The 24,505-nt window shown below is 43.2% G+C and overlaps 1 protein-coding gene across 8 annotated transcripts in view; it reads right to left on the bottom strand.

The window, feature by feature from the left end:
* The window catches only part of FAM120B (family with sequence similarity 120B), a 305,127-nt gene that overhangs the window by 265,725 nt on the left and 14,897 nt on the right, over window positions 1-24,505 (bottom strand). For all 8 annotated transcript variants that reach the window (XR_008891441.1, XR_008891440.1, XM_056567028.1 and 5 more), the window contains 3 exons: window positions 17,616-17,717; window positions 15,556-15,728; window positions 13,904-13,996 (listed from right to left, as the gene is read on the bottom strand). Coding sequence is in view for 6 of the 8 variants with exons in the window: in XM_056567028.1 (XP_056423003.1) it covers window positions 13,904-13,996; window positions 15,556-15,728; window positions 17,616-17,717 (368 nt within the window). In the remaining 2 variants the exon portion in view is untranslated. The remainder of the gene's footprint in view (window positions 1-13,903; window positions 13,997-15,555; window positions 15,729-17,615; window positions 17,718-24,505) is intronic.

Here is a 24,505-nt window from a genome sequence, read left to right as displayed (position 1 = left end):
CTGAAGACGTGTCAGTAGCAATGAGTCGTAGCTACCCTCCTGAAGAACGTGTCAGGATAAGTGGATCTGCGCTTAATCGTACGTGTGCCGTGTGGTATGCTCTGAAAACGTGTCAGCAGCAAACCAGATGTAGGTTACCCCCCTGAAGACGTGTCAGGACAACGGGTTAAATTCCTACCAATGAATGACGTATGGTATGCTCTGAAAACGTGTCAGCAGCCAATAACTGTTATGTCCCCCCCCCCCGTATGTGTGTCAGGGTGACGGTTCACTTCTATTCAAGTGTGTAACGCGATGGCATGCTCTGAAGACGTGTCAGTAGCAAACCAGCTGTAGGTTACCCCCCTGAAATCGTGTCAGTACAACGGGTTAACTCCTACAAAAGTTTGTAACGTGTGGTATGCTCTGAAAAAACGTGTCAGTAGCAAACCTGGCTGTAGGTTACCCCCTGAAAGCGTGTCAGGATAACAGGTTAAACTCCTACCAAATGCGTAACGTGTGGTATGCTCTGAAAACGTGTCAGTAGCACACCTGGAAACGAGTTGAAGATGACCAGCTGAGAATGCTGCCCCTAAATCGTGTCGGACTGCAATTGTTGTTTTCTCTTATGAGTCCGTAACGTGAGCTATACGGTGTGCTCTGGCCACGTGTCAGTAGTCCTTGTTATGCGTGCGTGTCAACGTTTGCTCCTGTGTGGCGTTCCGTGTGTCCTGTGATGCTAGCCATGGGGCCTGTCCAAGGAATGACACCCGTCCCCCTTTTTTTTTTTTTTTTTTTTTTTATGACCATGCCCCCCCCACATGTACATGCATACGCATCTGCACCCACCCTCTGCAAGTGCGTACACCTGCGCATGCATGCCCTGATGCGTCAGACGCCAATGTCGTTTCAGAGGTTTACTGTTGTGTCCCCCCCTGTGTTGGCCCCTGTTCTGTTGTCATATACTGAGGTCTATCCGGATGAGCTGCGGCTGTTGACCCCCTGGAGACATGACCTCCGCCCCACCGCACGTAGTATCCCCGTGATCACATCTCCAGAGTAGTCACAGCCTGTGCCTTGTCAGATCAATCATGCTGTCAATGTATCTCAATAATGTGCATCAACTGTGACAACTACCGGTTCCCAGTGCTAATACATATATCTTGGAACATACCTATGAGTTTTGACCGTTTGCCAGGACTTGTCCTACGCACTTTTAAGCCTATATAAAGTATAAATGCATAATGTAACAATACCCAGCCACATAGTACGTTATCCCATCGTCAAAATAGAAGACCTTGTACCCTCCTTGTTGTCAGCGATATGCATGGCACGTACCCTGTCACAACCACCGCCGGTGATCACTCAGAAATAATGACATAACAAGTTATCACCATCCTCAGTACCGACATGCTGCCAATCACCCCCCCCCCTCACAGACTCTGCACTGCCACCTGAGCGTCCCTGGCAGAATCAGTTGGCTGCTAATCTGCCGTCCCTCCTGCGAGAACCGTATGCGGGGCTGTACGTTTCACGAGCGTGGCCACTACAGGCCCCTGTCTCCAGCGCTTACCCGTCCTCTGGATTCAATCCTGGAGATCGACGCGTGTCCCCTGGCAGAACGCCCGCCGTTCACCTGACCGGAACCGGAAATCCCCGCTTGCTGACGTCCCTTCCTGTAACGTCTCCAACGCTGTGCGCACAACGCTGTGCGATGAACGTCAACGCTGTGCGATGAACGTGCCGGCTTGCAGAGAGGCCGAACGTTAAATACACCCGGCCCCTCCCACAAATTCAGCCGTAGGCTTCTCACATGTCATCTGTTAGATCTAAAAGTGACTTAAAGTCAATATGCCAGTTGGTGCTAAGAGCTGCAGACCCCTGGATAGCTGTGTCCTAGTTGTGCTGATGTCCTTTTAAAGATCCAAGTAATAATACGAAATCCTATTTAGCTAATAGAGTATCTTACAGGTACTATTAAAAAACAAAATACCGTATATACTCGAGTATAAGCAGAGTTTTTCAGCACGATTTTTCGTGCTGAAAACGCCCCCCCTCGGCTTATGCTCGAGTGAACTCTCCGTCTGTCAATCCCTTGTCAATGGTCTTCAACCGGCGGACCTCCAGATGTTGCAAAACTACAACTCCCAGCATGCCCGGACAGCCATCGGCTGTCCGTGCATGCTGGGTGTTGTAGTTTTGAAACCTCTGGAGGTCCGCAGGTTGAAGACCACTGCGGCCTTTGTCATCATCCAGCCCTTCCCCCTTTTGTTTTGTACTCACCTCCCCTCGGCGGGAAGTTAGGGTGAGCTGGTCCGGGCCATCTATGCTGCAGGGACCGTCCGGTGGGGATGGTTATTCGTTGCGGGCTGTCCATCTTCACCGGGAGGCCCTCTTCTCCGCTCCGGGCTGGCCCCGGCCTAGTGACATTGCCTTGACGACGACGCATAGGGACATTGCGCATGAACGTGCGTCATCGTCAAGGCAACATCACGAAGCGCGGAGAAGAGGGCCCGAAGTGCAGAGAAGAGGCCTCCCGGTGAAAATGGACAGCCCGCAACGACTAACCATCCCCACCGGACGGTCCCTGCAGCATAGATGGCCCGAACCAGCTCACCCTAACTTCCAGCCGAGGGGAGGTGAGTACAAAACAAAAGGGGGAAGGGGAGGGCTGGATGACGACTAAGGCCGCAGTGGTCTTCAACCTGCGGCCCTCCAGAGGTTTCAAAACTACAACTCCCAGCATGCCTGGACAGCCGATGGCTGTCCGGGCATGCTGGAAGTTGTAGTTTTGCAACATCTGGAGGTCCGCAGGTTTAAGACCACTGATGAAGGGATTGGCAGGCGGTGATGATGAAGGGGAGGATGATGACGAAGGCCGCAGTGGTCCTCAACCTGCGGACCTCCAGAGGTTTCAAAACTACAACTCCCAGATGGCTGTTCGGGCATGCTGGGAGTTGTAGTTTTGCAACATCTGGAGGTCCGCAGGTTGACAACCACTGATGAAGGGATTGACAGGCGGTGATGATGAAGGGGGGGGGGAATGATGACGGGGGTCTGGATGTTGACGGGGGTCTGGATGATGACAGGGGGGGGATGATGTATTTCCCACCCTATGCTTATAGTCGAGTCAATAACTTTTCCTGTTTTTTTTTGGGGTGAAATTAGGGGCCTAGGTATATATTCGGGTCGGCTTATACTCGAGTATATACGGTAATCCTAAACCTCATGGCAACAATAAAGAAGTTCTAGAGGTAGTCAATACATTATGTAAGCAGTTTTATATTTTATTTTTATGTTCTACAAATAATACAACAGATTTACAAATAATACAGCAAGCTCCGCCTTCATTTAACACGGTGTTTGTAGTCAGTGTTTGTAGTCATTGTAATAAAATGTTCTTTTCCGATGATAAGTCCCACTTTATTTTTTTTATATAATATTGAGCAAGCATGTGTATGCAGCTTGAATGACACAGCAGGCTTTTTCCTGTTTTTACTGGTGGGTATTATTATCTTCCAGAGAATCTTATTTTCCACAATGGTGGAAGCATTACTTTTTTTGGCTGTTATCACTCATCTCTTAGATTCTACTCTGTGTAGTTCACAGAAAATCTCCTGTTACCTTAAAACTGTCAACAAGTTGCTCTTGACAGACAAATACTACAATTAAAATTCATTGACACCTTAAAGGGTACTCTGGTGGAAAACATTTTTTTTAATCAACTGGTGCCAGAAAGATAAACAGATTTGTATATTACTTCTATTAAAAAACCTTTATCCTTCCAGTACTTATTAGCTGCTATATACTACAGAGAAAGTTCTTTTCTTTTTGGATTTCTTTTTTTTCTGTCCACGGTGCTCTCTGCTGACATCTCTGTCCCTATCAGGAACTGTCAAGAACAGGAGCAAATCCCCATAGCAAACATATGCTGCTCTGGACATTTCCTGATACAGACAGAGGTCTCAGCAGAGAGCACTGTGGACAGAAAAAAAAAAGAAATCCAAAAACAAAATAAAATACAGGTGCTAATAAGTACTGGAAGGATAAAGATTTTTTAATAGAAGTAATTTACAAATCTGTTTAACTTTCTGGCACCAGTTGATAAAAAAAATGTATATATGTTTTCCGCCGGAGTACCCCTTTAACACTCCGGCAGCACTGCTCATCACACATGAAAACCCATGCATGATTTTTATGCAATTGTACATGAGTTCAAATTTTCATGTGTTAGGCTGGGTTCACACCACGTTTTGTAACTACGGTTCCCGTATACTGCTGGGAGAAGGGGGGCGGGGCTTAATCGCGGCGCCCGCACTCAGCCGTATTCGGGAACCGTATTTAATGCATGTCTATGAGCCGACTGGAGTGAACCGCAGCCTCCGGTCGGCTTTGTTTTCGGCCGTATGCGGTTTCCCGTGGTCGACCGCTTTTTTGCCTACGGTCGGGAAACCGCATACTGCCGAAAACGAAGCCAACCGAAGGCTGCGGTTCACTCCGGTCGGCTCATAGACATGCATTAAATACGGTTCCCGAATACGGCTGAGTGCGGGCGCCGCAATTAAGCCCCGCCCCCTTCTCCCAGCAATATACGGGAACCGTAGTTACAAAACATGGTGTGAACCCAGCCTTATTGAGCTGAGCAGTCCAATGTATATATGCAAGCCATAGATGGAATAAACATTTATCACAGCTATAGATTGTTTACTATAGAACTCCGGTTTAGAAAAATGTAACCCCTTTCCAGGGATAGGGGATAAGTGTCTAATCGGTAAGGAAGGGGGGGAACTGACCCCTGGGACCCCTCGTGATTTCCTGCACAGTGCTTTAGGCTCTTCTTGCGCATGGAGTGGGGGTCTCCATGTCCCCTCTACGAATCTCTATGGGAAAGCTGAAGATACAGGAGTACAGCGCACTGCAACATTAATCCCCTATTTTTGTGATAAGGGATACATTTTTCTAAACTGGAGAACTCCTTTTAAGGAAAAACATTATTAAAGGATAAGTCTCAAGCTCAAAGACTTATCCCCAATCCAAAGCATAGGGTATAAGTTTTACATTGCCAGGGGGTCCGAGCGCTGGGGCCCCCCGCGATCTCCTGTTTGGAGTCCCCGTTCGGCTCTCCCATAGAAAAATATGGAGGGGGCGTGGTGGCCTCCGCTTGCATTTCCCCCTATCTGTTGCACAGACTTTGGACTCCTGCTTGCCTGGCAGTAGTCCAAAAGCAGGAAATGCAGTTTGGAGTGCTGAGGGGGTGTGTGCAGCCTTAACCAATTATAGCTCATCTCACACACTGAACTGCTCTGGGCTGTGTGTAGCAGAGTGAGGGAGGAAGTTCTCCACTGTATGGCTTCAGATGATGTCACATCTAAATAAAGGCATGGGGTGGTTTATCATGATGGGGACAGTGAACTGGGAGAATTATAAATACATTATTTAAATCTCTAGTAACTGAGAACACCAAGTAGGCCAAAAAGGGTTAGGGCACTCTACACTGAACTGCAGTGATCTTCTGACACATATTTATGAGGCTCTTGTATATGCCTTGTATATACCTATTTTAGTTGAGGTGCTATTTATGGACACCTGGCATCCTGATGCCTTCTTGCCGTCTGTCATGGCTCTCCTAATACAGCCTACATTTTTCCATGATGTCTCTTTGAAGAGGCAGAGGGGGCAGCGTCTCATCTAATTTTCTCAGCTTCTATCTAAGTGCAGAAAGTGAAAGATCAGCGACATAGTTCTTCTGCCCTCTAACTCACACTGCAGAATATTAGCCTATTCCTATAAGATGCAGCTTCAGCCTGTCTGTATATGTTAGGTTTCTCTTTGTCAGCTCTTACAAGCAAAAGACAGGGAAGAGGCATTTCACAGGAAGAGGCAGGCAGTCAGAAGAGGCAGGCAGTGTGAGTCACAGGAGTGTTATAACTGACAGTAATCACTGTATGGACTCCCCTACTTTCTCATTGTCCTCCTGGTCCCCTAGATAAGGCAGAAATTATCTTAATCCTGCTCCCGCTGGACTTCTGACCATCATTGCCTACTCCCGCAAGGTGTTTTCTACTCCCGCAACAAGTGTGTTCAATCCGCCCACTCCCGCAAACATTCTATCAAAGATTTTAGAGATAGCACTCCCTGTGCAATTACATCACCCTCGTGCCATTTCATTAGCCCCCTGTGCCATTTCAGGTGTTTAATGTGTACCTGTCATTTTTTATATAATGCAGCTTATACCATTATATATAGATTTGTAATATACATTGTTTAAAAAATGTGTATATTTTTGGGTGAAAAAAATGCTGTCTCTGCAGCTATTGCATGTACAGTATGTCTCCAAATACAGGAAGTGAGGGCAGGACAAGCAGGGCTCTGTGCAGGCTCGTCAATCATCCTGCTGTGTGAGCCTGGAACATGTCACAGAGCCTCATTGCACAGAGCCCTGCTTGTCCTCAGTGCACAGAGCCCTGCTTGTCCTCAGTGTATAGAGCCCTGCTTGTCCTCAGTGTACAGAGCCCCTGCTTGTCCTCAGTGCACAGAGCCCTGCTTGTCCTCAGTGCACAGAGCCCTGCTTGTCCTCAGTGTACAGAGCCCTGCTTGTCCTCAGTGTATAGAGCCCTGCTTGTCCTCAGTGTACAGAGCCCCTGCTTGTCCTCAGTGCACAGAGCCCTGCTTGTCCTCAGTGCACAGAGCCCTGCTTGTCCTCAGTGTACAGAGCCCTGCTTGTCCTCAGTGTACAGAGCCCTGCTTGTCCTCAGTGTACAGAGCCCTGATTGTCTTCAGTGTACAGAGCCCCTGCTTGTCCTCAGTGTACAGAGCCCCTGCTTGTCCTCAGTGCACAGAGCCCCTGCTTGTTCTCAGTGCACAGAGCCCTGCTTGTCCTCAGTGTACAGAGCCCTGATTGTCTTCAGTGTACAGAGCCCCTGCTTGTCCTCAGTGCACAGAGCCCCTGCTTGTCCTCAGTGCACAGAGCCCTGCTTGTCCTCAGTGCACAGAGCCCTGCTTGTCCTCAGTGCACAGAACCCTGCTTGTCCTCAGTGCACAGAACCCTGCTTGTCCTCAGTGGACAGAACCCTGCTTGTCCACCCACACTTCCTGTATTTGGACTCCTCATAGAGACACACAGGCAATAGCTGCAAGGACAAAAATATAGATATTTTTTAACCAATGTATATTACAAATATACATATAATGGTATTAAGTACATTATATAAAAAGTTTTTGTTGACAACTGGTACACTTGTTGACAACAGGTGCCCGATAGTTCCTGCCTGCTGAAGACGAAAAATCACCACTTCTGCAAGGTTTATATTGGGTCCTGCAGGATCCCAATTCCATAGCGGTCTTCTAGAGCTCAGAGCTGCAGTTTTCTAGAGGTCAGAGCTTGGTAAGGAGAAGGGATCTAACAGCTGTCAGGAGGAGTCTGTAACCCTGTAGTTTACAGGAAATGCTTTCCTTCACAGAAAAGAAAGATATTTACTGGTCACATGATCACATGACCCAGTGAAAATAATGAAAGGACCTTAGGTATGATTGGAGCTATGCTGCTGAGTTAGATTTATATTTCCCCTAAATAAAGAAGTTGCTAGAGTGCTTCTTAAAAATTCTCCATCTGTATAAGGCAATACAGAGAGTGCGGTCCCCAGTTTTTAATTTCAGAACTATTGCTTTACTTTAGTTAAGGGCTTCTTTATATGGAAATCCTATGGGGGCACCTCACACAGGTCTGCCCTCTAAGTAGGAATGGAAATCTAATGGATTTGAGCCATATATGGATTATATAGTCAGGAATTATTTGTAATGCTTTCTGTTAATCTACGCATGTACATCTGTACATATCCTTTGGAAAATACCAAAACATTGTATGTAATCAGTCAAAGTTGCTTAATATCGCAAATTTCTAACAGTTTTATACTATACAAGTCTATAGAAAATATGGTCTAGGAGTAGCAAGTAGAAATAAAAATATTCATAATTCAACAACTATAATAGATCTAATCACTGCATCAAACAAATTGGCATTCTTAAGTTCTAGAAGAGCAACTAGCAGCAGCTGCTCCATTTCAAGAGCACACAGAGCAAATTCAATGCAAAGGAGAGAGCAAAACAAAATGATGAGTGGAAAGTAGAGGAGGGTGGAGTATGTCATTGCATTCACAATAGGGAAAAAAAGCAAATATTAGTTGTAGATATTCATTTGACATATATTCAACTAACCTGCTAAGTAAACAAGTAGTCCATCATATTGTCAGACTCAAGTCTGGAGTCCATCACATGAGAACTAACATTGTTGGGTTAGTTCTCCTCCTGGCTCACTCACTGACCACTGACTTCTGCACTCTTTGGAGTAATAATAAGGAATGTAATACCCTGCCTGCGTGCATTGGGCATGTCTTATCAGTATATATACATGAAGATACACACACATTCTAATACACATTTGTTTCTCGCTAACAGATAAAGTTACCTACCAAATATCGCAGAAAGAAATGGAACGTTTCCAAAATAACATTCTATAAGCAGCAGCAACACTTTTTTCCCTGTCAGAGAGCTGTACTGGTGACACATTCCCTGCTGTATGCTCCACAGGAAGTTGTTAAGTTCTTTCCAGTCTGACCACAGTGCTCTCTGCTGACACCTCTGTCTGTGTCAGGAAATGTCCAGAGCAGGAAAGGTCTGATATGGGGATTTACGCCTACTCTGGACAGTTCCTGACAAGGACAGAGGGGTCAGCAGAGAGCACTGTGGTCAGACTGGAAAGAACTTCACAATTTACAAATCTGTTTAACTTTCTGGCACCAGTTGATATGAAAACAATAGTTTTTCAACTGAGTAATTTAATGTACACAATGGCCAGATCTATTAACCCCTTAACAATGCAGGACATATATTTACGTCCTGCACCTGCTCCCGGGATATAACGCAAGGTCATATTGGGTCGGTCCCGGCGGTTGACGATAGCTGGGACCCGGGATAGTTGATCGCTAGGGATTACCTGTTCCCTGGTCCGCGTTACTTCTGGCTCCCGTCCTGAGCCGTCACTGTGCACACTGACGGTGACGTCACGTTGGGGACGTCACTGCGCTGCGCAGCGCACAGTGTAACACAGGATGCAGCAAGAGCCAGAAGTAGCACGGGCCCCAGACCCTGGGAACAGGTAATTATAAAACTGGGGATAGGGGAGGCAATGGGGGCGGCGGGCGCCAAAAACAATGATCAATGCGATGCTATGGCATCGCATTGATCAGTGTGGGCAATCAGTGTAATGCATGTTATAGTCCCCTATGAGGGCTATAACATTGCGGAAAAAAAAGAGAAAAAAAAGTTAAGAGGATTTAACCCCCTTCCCTAATAAAAGTTTGAATCAACCACTTTTCCCATTTCCCATGTTCCCATTTAAAAAAAAATAAATAAAAAAAAAAATATATATATATATATATATATATATATATATAAATAAATATAAACATACAGTATGTGGTATCGCCGCGTGCGTAAATGTCCGAACTATAAAAATATATTGTTAATTAAACCGCAAGATCAATGGTGTACACAAAAAATCCAAAATAGCGTATTTTTGTTCACTTTTTATACCATAAAAATTTTTTATAAAAAGCGATCAAAAAGTCCAATCAAAACAAAAATGGTACTGATAAAAAAAAACATCAGATCACGGCACAAAAAATTAGCCCTAACACATCAGAAGAGAACATTTAATTTTCGTGCCTTTAGTTATGATTTTTTCCAGAAGTGATACAAAATCAAACCTATACAAGTAGGGTATCATTTTAATCAAAGAGAAGGTGTAATTTTTACCGGAAAATTTACTGCGTAGAAACGGAAGCCCCCAAAAGCTACAAAAGGGCATCTTGGTTTGTTTTTCATCTTCAATTTTGTTGCACAATGATTTTATTTTTTTTGTTTCGTCGTAGCTTTTTGGGTAAAATGACTGAGGTCATTACAAAGTACAATTGGTGGCGCAAAAAAGAGCCATCATATGAGTCTGTAGGTGCAAAATTGAAAGGGTTATGATTTTTAAAAGGTGAGGACAAAAAATCGAAAGTGCAAAAACGGAATATAAATCTGAGCTGTGATTGGTTGCTTGGGAAAATCACTCCAGTTTGTGTCTCAGACCCATTGATAAATATGGGCCAATATTTGCATTTAAAAGAGAGAAGAATCAAAAAAGTTATGTATTAACAACATACGGTAATTCTTTCCTACGAAACTTTTAGCAGTGAAATGCACGTGACTGCACAAAAAATGAAATAAACACAAAAGCTGGTAGGAGTTTTGGCACACATATCATTTATATACTAGTTCCTATGGTGTGTTATTCCAATAATGTAAAGAAACTTGCATAGCCATATTCCCATGTACAGTATTTCATGCATCAAACTTCAGCAGTCCATCATCTCCAGTATTCATAGTACCTGATAAACCTACATCAATGTATGTCATGGTTGTTGTTCTGGTACACCTGACAATAGCAATTCTAAAGCTTTTACCAATTTCAAACCACCGGTGTTCTGGATGCCCTTGTACTAAATGGCAAGTGGGGAAGTAATTTGTGATGTGATTGTAATACAAAAAGAATACAGCATTTATGAACATTGATCTACAAGCACATATGCCCAAACTGCGTACAAACGTTTCCAAATATGTTTTGATTCTACTGAAGAAAGCAGATGGATTTAAATGTAAGAGTGCATCTTATTATTCTATCAATTAAGTGTCATCGGGCCGTGGATATGGACACATTAAGCTATGGCCCATCAAACTTTAATACCCTATTATTAATGGCAGGTAAGAAGATATGACATTGTGCAAACTATAGAAACAATACATTTTTACTTAAGTCAGTGAACTTGAAAGAAGTTGGCTCAGGGTCAGGTAGGTTCACTCTTTTGTCTGAAGGCCTGTCAGGCTATTTGTACATATCAGCTCTAATGTGCACTCCCAATTTACAGCACAATAATGTTTTAACAAAATGTATATATGCAAAAGGGTACAAAAAGACAATGGGGGGAATCTACTAAGACTGGCATTTAGTAAAATTCCGTCTGCCGTAGGATTTGGCCGATTCATTAAAAGGCTACAGCTTAGCTGCTGCAGGCCAGAACACTGCACACTACACTGCAGCTCCAAGCTGGTGACGTTTTCAGGTACAATATATACATATATTATGTAAGGTTACACCACACACCCTTTTTTCATGCTAGACACTTTTTAAAAACAAGTGAAACTGGTGAAAAAAATCACACATTTTTGCACAAACTGAGGGCATGATTGACTCCTAAACACAGGCGTAGTAGCTTAATAAAATCCCCCCAGGAGTTTTCCATCCAATAAACCCATATTAGGAGCACATTTTATGTTTAGAAATACTGTTTACACTCAAAAGAAACCCTCACTGTATTCCCATATTTTGTACTCTAAATAAAATCCAATAATATTAATCAAAGGCTTAGGGTCTGTGCACATGGGCATTATCCGTGTGCCGCAGCTTTCTCTGAGCCATGGGCGGGCCAGCCCTTAACCTCAAATTGACTCCAATGAGAGCTTCAATGCTGAACCTTGCAGAAAAGAAGTAACATGTCAATGAGAGTAGGGTTTTACACACCGACACCACTACTTGGTGTGTGAACACACCCTTAGATTGTTCTTTTCAGAAAACTTCACAACAGTGTTTTTCTACAATCATATCAGACACCACTAATAGATTCTATGATAGTTGGACTGTTTTCTAAACAACATTTGAATGTCTTAAGTAGGGATGTCCCGATACCGATACTGGTATCGGTATCGGGGCCGATACCAGCTATTTGCATGGTATCGGGGACTCGTTTAATGTCCCCGATACCATGCCCGATACCTGCTGCCGTTCCACTGTCCGGTCCTTCCCTCCACCGGGCCGCATCATGTCGTCCTATGGAGGAGCATGTGACACACACGTCACTCCGCCTCCTCCCCTGCGCCCGGTGTAACGCTACAGAGGAAGCAGAGTGACGTATATGTCACATGCTCCTCCATAGGACGACATGATGTGCACCGGAGGACGGAAAAACGGGACAGTGGAGCGGCAGCACCCGAAAGAGGAGGTGAGCTGCCTGCAAGGAGGGGGGGGGGGGGGGCTTCTACTAATGTCTACCAGGGGGCCCCTGCTGCTGTATAAAGGGGGGCCCCTGCTGCTGTCTAAATGAGGGCCCCTGCTGCTGTCTAAAGGGGGCCCCGCTGCTGTCTAAAGGGGGGGGCCCCTGCTGCAGTCTAAAGGGGGGGCCCCTGCTGCAGTCTAAAGGGGGGGGGTCCTGCTGCTGTCTAAAGGGGGGGGGCCCTGCTGCTGTCTAAAGGGGGGGGGGCCCTGCTGCTGTCTAAAGGGGGGGCCCTGCTGCTGTCTAAAGGGGGGGGCCCTGCTGCTGTCTAAAGGGGGGGGGGCCTGCTGCTGTCTAAAGGGGGGGGGCTGCTGCTGTCTAAAGGGGGGGCTGCTGCTGTCTAAAGGGGGGGGGGCCCTGCTGCTGTCTAAAGGGGGGGGCCCTGCTGCTGTCTAAAGGGGGGGCCCTGCTGCTGTCTAAAGGGGGGGCCCCTGCTTCTGTCTAAAGGGCGGCCCCTGCTTCTGTCTAAAGGGGTGCCCCTGCTGCTGTCTAAAGGGGGGCCCCTGCTTCTGTCTAAAGGGGGGCCCCTGCTGCTGTCTAAAGGGGGGCCCCTGCTGCTGTCTAAAGGGGGGGGCTACTGCTGTTTAAATGGGGGCCCACTGTCTAAAGGGGGGCTGTGGTCTACAGGTGGGCTGCTACTTATGTCTACAGGGGGGCTGCTACTTATGTCTACAGAGGTGCTGGTGTCTACAAGGGGGCTGCTGCTAATGTCTGCAAGGGAATACTACCTACTATTAAAGGCAATCTTACAGCAGAGTCACCTGCACTAACTTGAATTTATAGGTAGATAGGTCAGGTGACCCGGTTTCTACCGCTGCTCCCCATGTGATCATCAGTCATCGTTCTCACCGCCAATGCAGATCCCCTGTTCTGCCCAATGGAGAAGAGAGAAATCTTGGCTCATACTACAGCAGCCGCCTCCATTGTACACAACAAGGACCCACATATGATACGGTAAACAGCCCCAGAAACCGGGTCACCCTGCTGTCAGATTCCCTTTAAAAATTTAAGTACTTGTACTTGGTATCGGCGAGTACTAGAATTAAATTATCGGTATTCGTACTTGGTCTTAAAAAAATGGTATTGTGACATCCCTAGCCTTAAGACACAATACTGATCATAAGCTTCTTTATAAATGTATTTATTAAGCCCCTTTAGTATGTGTGTAAACATAAAGCTTTATTTTCAGTGTCCTAAAATTGCCATTAACCTTTTTCATGCTGACTGCCAATTTAGATTTTCACTCCCAAAAGTTTGTTGAAAAAGAGATCACACTAGTAAAGTCTGTCATACAAAAAAAACATATACTCTATCTGCAGAATAGGGAATACGTTTTAGATCGCAGGGGGTCCGAGTGCTGGGGCCCCCCCACGATCTGCTGTACGGAGCCCCAACTCTCTCCTGCCCAAAGCGGAGACTGACATGCCCCCTCCATATAGCTCTATGGGAGAGTCGAAGATAGCTGAACGGCCCTCCCATAGAGATATATAGAGGGTGCGTGGCAGCCCCCGCTTCGGGCGGGTGTCACGACGCACTGTTCCCAGGGAGAGCCAGGGCTCCAGTGCTTGAACCCCCCGCAATCTAAATAAACTTATACCCTATCCCGTGGATAGGGGATACGTTTTTCTGTAGGACATATCTTAATCTAGTTTTTCTGTATGACATATCTTAATTTACTTATTACATCAGAAAAGTGTTCATGCTGTTGTAATTTGCTGAAAAAGTTCAACATGAGGTTACTATAAATACAATATAGGGTTTTGTTGTGTCTGTACCTGCAAGCTACTTAACTGTGATCCAGATTTCCCTGCAAGGCACAAGGCTTGGGCTAGAAAAGCTTCTACGTCTGTCAGAGATAGATTCTCCACCTGATTGGACAAAAAACAAACTGCTGTAAGCCAAAGTGAAGGAAAGAAAACACAAAATTGTTTTGTTTGCAATTGGGCAACAGACAGAAGTCCAGCGCAACACATCAAATGCATAGCTTTAGGGGAAGGTACTTTAGATATCTCCAAATGTTGGCTACAGAAATTCAGATAAAGGACGCAAAGACCTATATCCAGTCTGAGATTGTGGCCTGAGGCTCTTACCCCACCCCGCCTGTCCACGCCCAAGTGCACCTTTATTCTTTATTTCAATGGCCCAAAATGGATTCGGTTAATTTAACACATGGAAAGAGTCTAGAGTCTTCTGAATTTAAATAGGTGACCTGTTTGCATATGTTGTTTGTGTGTGTGTTTTGTATAGTTCCTGCACTTCCTAGATTCACGATTACCAAGATTCAGCCAAGTTCAGCTAGATGACTACTGTTTGACAAATAATGTATAAGTCCTATTAAACTAAACTAGTAAAAATAATAATCGGTTATCTGGAAATCATTCTCATTACGTTTATGATTTTCTAGGAAAATAGTAAAAAAAAAAATATATACTAACTGTACAAATCTTTATTTATATAATCAAGGTGTTGAAGATTTCTTAAATAAATTAAGCCCAAATTTCTTTTCAGGCACTTATTCAGTTCAGACCTCTTAAAGAATGCCATTAAAGGGGTACTCTGGTGAAAAACAAATATTTTTAAATCAACTGGTGCCAGGAAGTTAAACAGATTTGTAAATCCAACCTCACCCTTTGTTCTTCTTATTCTTGAACAGCACAGTTCACGCTCAGCCATTATGTATTTTAAGGGTGTAAACAGATGCTACGTCATCAATTCATTTCACTCATTATGGGAGCGCTTGATATGTGAGAATGCTGTACCAGGTATCTTCTGTGCTCTCATAGAGATTGATAAAGCGCATGTTGTCTGTAGCACGTGCTCTCTCTGAAAACTAGGGCTTTGTTCTGGAGATGAAAGGGGGGGGGGGGTCCCAGTGGTCAGACACCCCAAGATAAGTGTATGAACAGTTGGCTGAATTCCTGGCTAAAGTGTGCACAGGAACAGGAAGTCAGTTACAGGATGTAAACCAGAAAGAAAGTGGGGCAAAAAAGACAACAGAGCAGACAGTTTCCATCAATCAAAAAAATAAAGCATGAAAGAGTAGTAAAATACCTAAACCAATATATGTAAATTTATTAGACAGTTGAAAATAGTTTTTATGGTTGGAAGACTCCTTTAATGGGCACTGGGGTATAAAATAACTTTTGATACGTCTGAGAGCTTAACACATTCTCTCCCAGCTGCGTCATGTGATCATGGCGATCCTATAATGCAATCTATAAGACCATCTCAGTCCCATAGACATAGAGCAGGGAGAGAAGCTCGCATTAGCTTGTTCTATTGGTCACAGTCTGAACACTTGGACCCCGGCCAATCAAAACGTTTGACATGTCTCTTGAACAAAAGTCAAAAGTTTTTTCATAACAACAGGTATAATTTAAGGCTTGAAATACAGTTCATACACTACACTACTGTGGGCTGACATTACCTGAACTGACAGATATATCAACAGGCAACAGGTTGCAGCAAGCTGACTGTCCAGGCTCGTAAGTCCCTCTGTCCATCTTTCAGCATGAAAGCATGCCATGCATGTATAAAATCTTTGTTTCTGAATGTCTGGATTTTTGGAAAGCCAGAGCTCTCTAGCAGTTGGTGTTCCACCTAAATGCATAAAATAAATACTTTTTATCAATACTAAGGTTTGTATTTCGGAAACTTAAAGCTTTAGTACAGTACACGTAAAAAACAGAAAATACAACTTCTTGCTCAATCACTGTTAATCTACAAATACACAAATAAGACCGGCAATGAGTGTTGAAAGGCATAAAAATGTGAGGCTAGTGCGAGGCTAAATTGTATGCAAAAGTAAATAAAAAACTTTCCATTATTCTTATGTTTAATCTTTATTTATTTTTATCTCTAATTGACCTGCAATGTCTAGACTGCGAAGCTAAATAGCTGTGTGTCGAGTATGGCAAATGCTTTCCTAATAATCCCATACCTGCTAGCAACCTGACCCTGCCTTTAAGAAAGGTTAAAAAATAGGTGTTTATTTATTTTTGACTCCGAAATACCTGTTGTCAGTTTAGTTTCATTCATGAGGCAGACTCGGGCCGAATGTCCGCCCATAACAGTGAACTTGTGTAAGGCTCGTGCCTTTAAGGAATGCAAACTACATTTTGGAATCCATGAGGCTTTATGGCTTTGTTAACTAAACACATAGAGAAAAATAAAAGATCAGTTTTGACACTGACCTCATGACAGGGAATTTTTTTTGTAGAATAGGGATTGTGGGATTCTAGTCATATCCTTTCCCTACAAACATTTTGGAATTACCCCCTTTTCCGACAAAACCAAACTGTAACTATATAAATAAATAAGCAATTGACAAAACACAAAACTAAAATTGTTCTTCATTGTTAGACATGAACTGTGAATAAGTGTTGAACTAAAAACCTAGTAACAGACACATATCAGGGACAATTTATAGAGCCTTAAAATGTACCTGACACTTTAAAACACTTTTGACATGTCCTAGAGACTCCTCCAGAAATTTTAGATATTTTTTTTTCCAACTTTTTAGTCTACCTTAATTTTTCTGCAGTTGATATCTATTTTGTGGGTCTTATTTAGAAAGCAATGAATCATGTTCTGTGTTCAATCATTAGAGAGGTTTTCTGGGACTTTCTTATTGATGGCCTATCTATAGGCAAAAAAAAGTAGTTATGGCAAGGATAGGACAGAATTTTGGCCAGGTATTGTATGTTTTGGGCAAAGAACATTTTTCTGTTTTCAAGAAGATCTGTTACTAGAATATGCTCCGAAGAGCTGCACAATACAGGGACATGTCCATTCTCCTATTACCTAAAATGGCATTAAAAATATTGTGATGCCGCTGAATTTTTGAATCACTCATTTTAGCCAATCACCCTACATTTTTTGAGCTTTTGGCTAATAGAATAGTCCTGTCCTGGTCATATGCCGTCTGTGAATAAAAGAGTGTATTAAGATGACAGAGCCCCTTTAATGTCTGAGCATTTCACAGCCTGTAAAAATGTTGTCTTATAGTTCACTGCTACCATTGGTCTTTATATACAGGCAAGCGGAGAGCCACCTCTGCATAAGAATCCCTAGAATTCCTTATCCCCCATCAGAGGCAGCATGTAAATAAATGGACTAATGCTACATAGACTCTCTAATATGCAATCAAGTGGTTTTCATGGTTATAACAACAAGGGATCATGATGATAATATCAACTTTCTTGTTTTTGCCAACTTTTTTTTTTCTGAATTTCGCTTCTGTTTACAATATGATATGGTAACAAAATGTCCCTGCAATGTCTTATGACTACAGCAGCCAGTCTCCACTGCATGACAGGATGTCACCATAAATGAAGAGTCACTAAGGCCGGCCGATGCAGTCAACTGTTGTGACTTTGCTTTGTAGCAGAAGAAGATATAGTTTTGTATATACTGTATAAGTATTGAGAAATTGCTCTGGAATTTTGGTAAAGTTACTATATAGTTAAGAAATGGAGCTCATCTCACCTGGTATGGATAGTGGTACTGATGGAACAAGCTCTGCTTTCTCCAGCGTATTGCCATTATATACATACCACTCATGGACCACAGGACATGAATCTGGGGAATCTAATAATACAAAGAAAGGACATCTAATGAAACAAATAGAAATCACACTATAGCCCTTCTATATAGCTCAATCGACCTGGGATGCAGTCTTCTGTTGACCAAAGGAAGACATAAACATACATGCTCTTGGCTGAATGTCCGCTCTGACGAAAGATATCTCTACCAATTCCCCCACAACCATGAATATTTGGCTCAGAGTTTATTCTTGAGGCCCCTACACATTAGATATTCAGTCAGCCCTGTGAACTTTGCTCTAATGTTTATATGTTTAAGGGGGCCTTAAAGGGGTTCTCCGGTGCTTAACCATCTTATCCCCTATACAAAGGATAGGGGATAAGATTCCTGATCGCGGGAGTCTCACCAGAAAGGTTTTTCCTTTTCTGGTACCGTTTTTCATCTATTGTGATGATTGTGGTCAGAGTCTAGTACTGGTTTTAAATTATAGTTATTTAGGTTTCTGTTTTATTTATAAATATTGTTTTATTATTTATTTCTTAATCACCGTTTATAGTTAAACCATTTACAGACAGTCCTGCTTGAGGATGGCACCTTTTACTTACCTGTAGGTGCATTTGGACTCCGAAATGTATCCTTTTAACATCGATATGTCAATGTTGGATGGGCAACCAATCGGCTGATGCGGTTGCGAGGTGAGAATCCGCCCATTCTCAACACCGCTATGGCTTATATAGCGCTCCCTCTTTGCCTCAGTAAATAGAAACGATACATCCACATGTGCGGCTAACAAGCCTGCGCTTCTAGTGGAATGATTGCAGAGACGCAGGAATTCTGAATGATATTAGACACATACACTGTCAGATTCTAACCACAAATTGTTATGTTTTTATTGCTTACCTTATTAGGTTATTTGTGAGGGGTTCTCCTCCCTATGAATTATGTGAAAATGATTACTATGTAAAGTTTTTATTGTTTGTGCACCTTACGGCCGGGCTAGAGACTGTGTTCTCTGAATAGCCTAATTGATCGTGACCTTTTGGAAAAATACGTAAGACTGTCTATTTAACCTGCCGCCTTTTTATGTTTGTATAAGCACATTTGCCTGAGGAAGTGCCCGATACGGGCAAGAAACGCGTTGCCACTGTGTGCCGAATAAATTTTATTATGAAATACTGATGACTGCTGCTACCTGCTTATGACTCTGCAACTGCGCCGAGAAAGCATCTTTTTTCTACCTTCCCTGACATTGGTTTCCATTGCCGGCTAGCAAGGCTATTACCGGACGATCCAGGCTGCGTGCATCTATATATCTACGTTCATTACGGTGTTGTGCCCATAGCGCAACACCTCCTGGTAAGTGGAATACTACCCCCTTCCCTTGCCTTGGTTTTTCTCAGTATTGCACTAGGGGCGCGTGTGCCTTTTTCCTTCTTATATATTACATTTGATTTGTCAGTCATTTGATTAGTTGTTGCCCCTGACCTCTAGACCTACCCCACCAGCAGACACCTCTCTGCAAAATCCCCGTTAGCAGGCTGCAACTCTGGCGCTGGAAGCAGGTCACAAACCCCAAAGGTCTCTGATGCACACTGGAAACAGGCCGCAAACCCCAAGACCTCTAGGGTTTGTGGCCTGATCTGATGCCGAAGTTGTGGCCTGCACAAAGGTGTCGGCTGAATCGGGCAAGTCTACAGGTGGGACCCAGATGGGTTACATGATTTCATGCATGGCCATTAGTACGAATGGATTTGTAGTTTTGTAACAGCTAGAGGCACCCTGGTTGGGAAACACTGTTATAGGATCAAATAGTGCTTTTGAATTCAGGGTATATTAGAATTTAGTATTTGGTAGCTGGTTCTACAGCGATGGGGTGAGGTTCTACAGGGGTGCAACCTATATCAGTGTATATATCAGTGTTCCCCAACCTGTGACTCTCCAGCTGTTATAAAACTACAACTTCCATCTTGTCCTGGAGCCTTAAAGGGGTACTCCGGTGGTTAACGTGTTTTTCCATTTTTGACTTACCCTATTTGTTTTGTTTCATTTCTATTCTTGTTGTTTAGCCTACTCTATTTCTGTTCTTTGTTGTCTTTTTATCCCCCACTTTGTTTTCCTATCTTTGCTTCTATTTCCTGTTTCTTGCTGTGCTGAAAACTACAAATCCCAGCATGCCACATGCCTTACTGGTTTGGGGCGGCTCCTTTTTTTTTTTTTTGTTCCGCCCTTTACCCATCCTACTATTTTCCCGGGTCAGCCCCCTTATACACAGCACACTAATATAATCAGCCCTGGTTGGGATACACCATCATACACACACACAAAAGGGACTACAACTCCCAGCATGTGTCATTCAGGATTCTTCAGTCTGTGGTATAACACCAACATGCTGCCTCTGTAGTCTCCTGGGGGTTGTAGTTCACCACACCTCTGCAGGGCATACACCAGTGTTTCCCAACCAGGGTGCCTCCAGGTGTTGCAAAACTACAACTCCCAGCATGCCCTGAAAGCCTTTGGGCATGCTAGGAGTTGTAGTTTTGCAACAGCTGGAGGCACAATGGTTGGGAAACACTGGTGTAACTTGATGTGTATGCTGAATAGGCTAGAACAGTGTTTCCCAACCAGTGTACCTCCAGCTGTTGCAAATCTACAACTCCCAGCATGCCCAAAGTCTGTCAGGGCATGCTGGGAGTTGTAGTTTTGCAACAGCTGGAGGCACACTGGTTTGTAAACACTAGCATACACACACAACAGGGACTACAACTCCCAGCATGTGTCATTCAGGAGTCCCCCACCCCCTCCCCCATCACATATAGGGGGAGATTTATCAAAATCTGTGCAGAGGAAAACTTGCCCAGTTGCCCATAGCAACCAATCAGCTTGCTGCTTTCATTTTTATGAAGGTCTGTGAAAAATGAAAGAAACAAACTGATTGGTTGCTATGGGCAACTGGGCAAGTTTTCCTCTGCACAGGTTTTGATAAATCTCCCCCATAGAGATCATTCCCAGTATGAGATTTATTCCCCTGCAGTCCATACATCCCCAGCTCGTGCACCTTCTCATCCTCCCCTTCAGATAACACTTATCTTCTCTGTGAGGTCCTTCTCCTGTGCAGACCTGCGTCCTTAAAATACAGGGCAGGGGGGAGGGGAGGAGCTGTGTACTCAGATGGATGAGACGAGGGGGCGTGGCTTATTTGTATCATGCAGACAGAGAAAAAAAAAAAGCTGTGACATCTTGTCCACAACAGAACTGTGGACAACAGTAAAAGAAAACCCTCTGAACTACAGAACTTCCTGCCCAACAAACAGGTAAGAAAAAGACACACACGCTGCCAAAACATATAATACATGTATATTGCAAAAAAACTAAACTTACAAAGAAGATGCCATATAGTCAAAAAAATGTACCACCGGAGTACCCCTTTAATATCACCTCCGTAACCAAACATGAAACTCTCCAACTGCTACAAAACTGTAACCATCATGCTTAATAGTCTGTATGTCAGTGTTCCACAATGTGTATTTGTCAGAGTGCCACAAATTAAAACTCCCATCATGCCCTGACAACTTGTGTATCACACACCCCCAACATGAAACTCTCCAACCACAACTAAACTACAACTCCCATGATGCCCTGATAGCTTGTATATCAGTTTGCTCAATTGTTGAACCCGAGCTGTAGATTTCCCCGATCCCGCAGAGGCCCCCCTCACATGATCCCCTTTAGCAGGGCACAACTCCCCCTCTGGAAGCAGGCTACAAACCCTTATATCACTCCAGTTATGCTTTATATAACCCACGAGTAAAATTTGTCCCCCTTTGTTTTATTTATTATGTTTATCAGATTAACTGAAAAAATAGTTGGCAAACAAATGCAGCCCTAATCCATTTTATCTAAAAGCATAGGAGTCAGCGTCTTGTCACTCATGCACTAAAACAGCACTGCAAAAAAATCCTAATGTTTGCTTTTTCCACAAAGAAGCAATAGTCTGTTTAAAACCTAAAAACATGCATAAAATTGAATGCGTGAGAATTATGAGAGACATTAGAAATTTTCCTATTAAGATGAGTTTCCCATGGATTTTTTAATCCAATTGTGGCCAGTAATGGTAAGGACAAGAAAATATGAAAAGCCTTTGCACTTTATGACATTGCCACCATACATGAAGCATTTGCCCCGGTATCCAGCACCCTGGAAAACAGTTACAGTACAATGCAGTTCCACCTAGTTAGAACCTTCAGACTGGTTTCTAGCTTTAAAGGGGTATTCCAGGATTTTTATTTATTTTACTATACTACAGGGGCTGTAAAGTTAGTGTAGTTCATAATATAGTGTCTGTACCTGTGTGTGATGGTTTTCTCACAATTCTTCTGTGATTTTCACCCCAATATTTATTTTTAATAGCATACAAAATGACTGTTCTCTCAGATTTTTCCCAGGTTGTAATGCGGCCGAGACCTGACTCACTAGTCAGCTGATGACAGGGAGCCTGTCTGCTTCAATGGGTGGAGCAATCCCTTGATGGGAGAGAGATCAATCTGCAACTAATGCAACAGCTGTAGGCACCCTGATTGAAAACCACAGGTTTTTTGAATGGATGCAGCTTATTTATGTTTCAATGGGTGGGGTGGCTGATGTGTAGGAGGGAGGAAAATGGAATTATGGGATTTGTAGTCAAAAAAAGAAAACTGAAACAGGAAATACCAGTTCACAAACAGCTAGCAACTGAATTATGGTAATCTCACAACATAGCCATTTAGCCCCAAGACAAGCACAGATCCTTCCTAAGTATGTCCATCACTGTCTCCCATTTACGTACTAAAATCACCTTATGGTGGATAACCCTTTTAAGTTACTCAACAATGCCTAAGTACAAGATGGCCAAACCTGTGATCATTTTTCTTCCAAGAACTCCTTACCTCCCCTTCTCACCTACATATATATGGTAAAGAACGAGAAGGCTGAGCCTAAGAAAGAGTACAATAAAAGAGAGAGATTGTCCCTAAGAAATGGGGGGGCATGGTGGTAGAGAATCTAGAATTGATTACTAAGATCGGTACTGAGGTAGTTTTATACACACCCCAATATTGGTTTGGGTTGACTGTCAAAGGCTTCTACCATATTGTACCTTCCCACTGTGGCCGTCATATACCTCCAGACTGTCGTTCACAGAAAATAATCTAGTTTTCTACTGTCTCTGTTTATTTGACCAATGCTATAGGTTTCCGATCCGCACAGACGGACGGTTTCTGTAGCCCCATCAACACTAATTGTATATTTTAGTGGAGACTTGACAACAATTGCTGGAAACACGACTGAGCTTAACACGTAGATGAAAACACCTCGATAGATTCCTAAATTTCTTTGTGGAGGAAAATGTAACATGTTTAGCTTACAGAGTAAGTCATTAATGCCCATGGTACACCGATGAAAGATAAGACATTTTCCTGCTCAAAGTTTTTTTTTAAACAATACAACAATCCCCTTTATAACACTGAAGTGGGTCCCAGCTCTGCAGACATAATAAGAAAACAGTGATGTAAGTGCTAAGTAATGCACTTCTTCAAACAATAAATATGCCTGCAGTTTCCTTTTAGATTATTGCCTTGTATGCATCATCTCACCAGGTGCACAATATATAGTATAGTATGGCATTACTCTACAGCAATACAGTATAACTGGACCATTCCTCATCATTTATAACTTCTAAATATCTCAAATGCAATGAAGAGGCTGGCCTTGGCACAATATACATTTTTGCATTTCCGTTTCTCCATACTAACCTTCTAAGAATCAAAATGCTTTAGATTTTTTGCTAGGACAAAAATATACTTCGTAACGACAACCTTTATTTTACCGTAAAATATAATGTAATACCAAACAATTAATTATTTGTAGAACGGTGGGAGAGAGATCAATCTGCAACTAATGCAACATCTGTAGGCACCCTGATTGAAAACCACAGGTCTATTATTTCAATGGGTGGGGTGGCTGATGTGTGGGAGGGAGGAAAATGGAATTTTGGGATTTGTAGTCAAAAAAAGAAAAGTCAAACAGGAAATACAAGTTCACAAAAAGCTAGCCACAGTGTTATGGTAATCTCATGACATAGCCATTTAGTCCCAAGACAAGCGCAGATCCTTCCTAAGCATGTTCATTACTGTCTGACAGGTACGTACTAAAATCACCTTATGGTGGAGAACCCCTTTAAGTTTTGATGGGACTTTTTTTTTCTCTTTTTACTTCCTTTTTTTTAACCAAAAATTGATTGATCTATTAATTTGGTAATCTACTAATACAGTCAGCCTACAGTAAATCTTTCACAGTAGCCACATAGGACTAGAGAAGGTCTTGGGTACAATGGAACCAATCAGTTCCTCATCAGCATGTTTTGGGAGAGCCGATTTGACCCCCTGAACCACCAAAAGTAACCAATCTAACTTCCTGGATGCAGCTGTCAGCATTGACTGCACAATCTAAATAGTAGCTGTATTGGAGCTCGCTTTATACCAACTACTGCTGGCGGCTTTCAGTTGCTCATCGAAGCCAGCTCTAAAAAACACATATAAACATATACATATATTGCATTGATCTATTCAATTGGTCACTGTTGACCAACAATGATGTAGTTAAGGAATGATCAATTAATCGGGTCATGTAAAGGCTCAGAAAACAAGCGCCAATTACAGAGAATGGCACCCATTATCGCCACTGCTTCATCGTCTAAAAGGGCTTTATACTGTGAGCACTGATTGGACAAAATCAGACTGACAATAGCAATGGTAACACCCAACTTCCAGTTTATTCAATCCAGGAGGAATGCTAGAGGC

Source organism: Hyla sarda, chromosome 3 (genome assembly GCF_029499605.1).
Source record: "Hyla sarda isolate aHylSar1 chromosome 3, aHylSar1.hap1, whole genome shotgun sequence".
In the NCBI taxonomy this organism is placed as follows: Eukaryota; Metazoa; Chordata; class Amphibia; order Anura; family Hylidae; genus Hyla; species Hyla sarda.
Note: the sequence above shows the minus strand (reverse complement) of the source record. Positions and strands in the feature narration are given on the sequence as shown.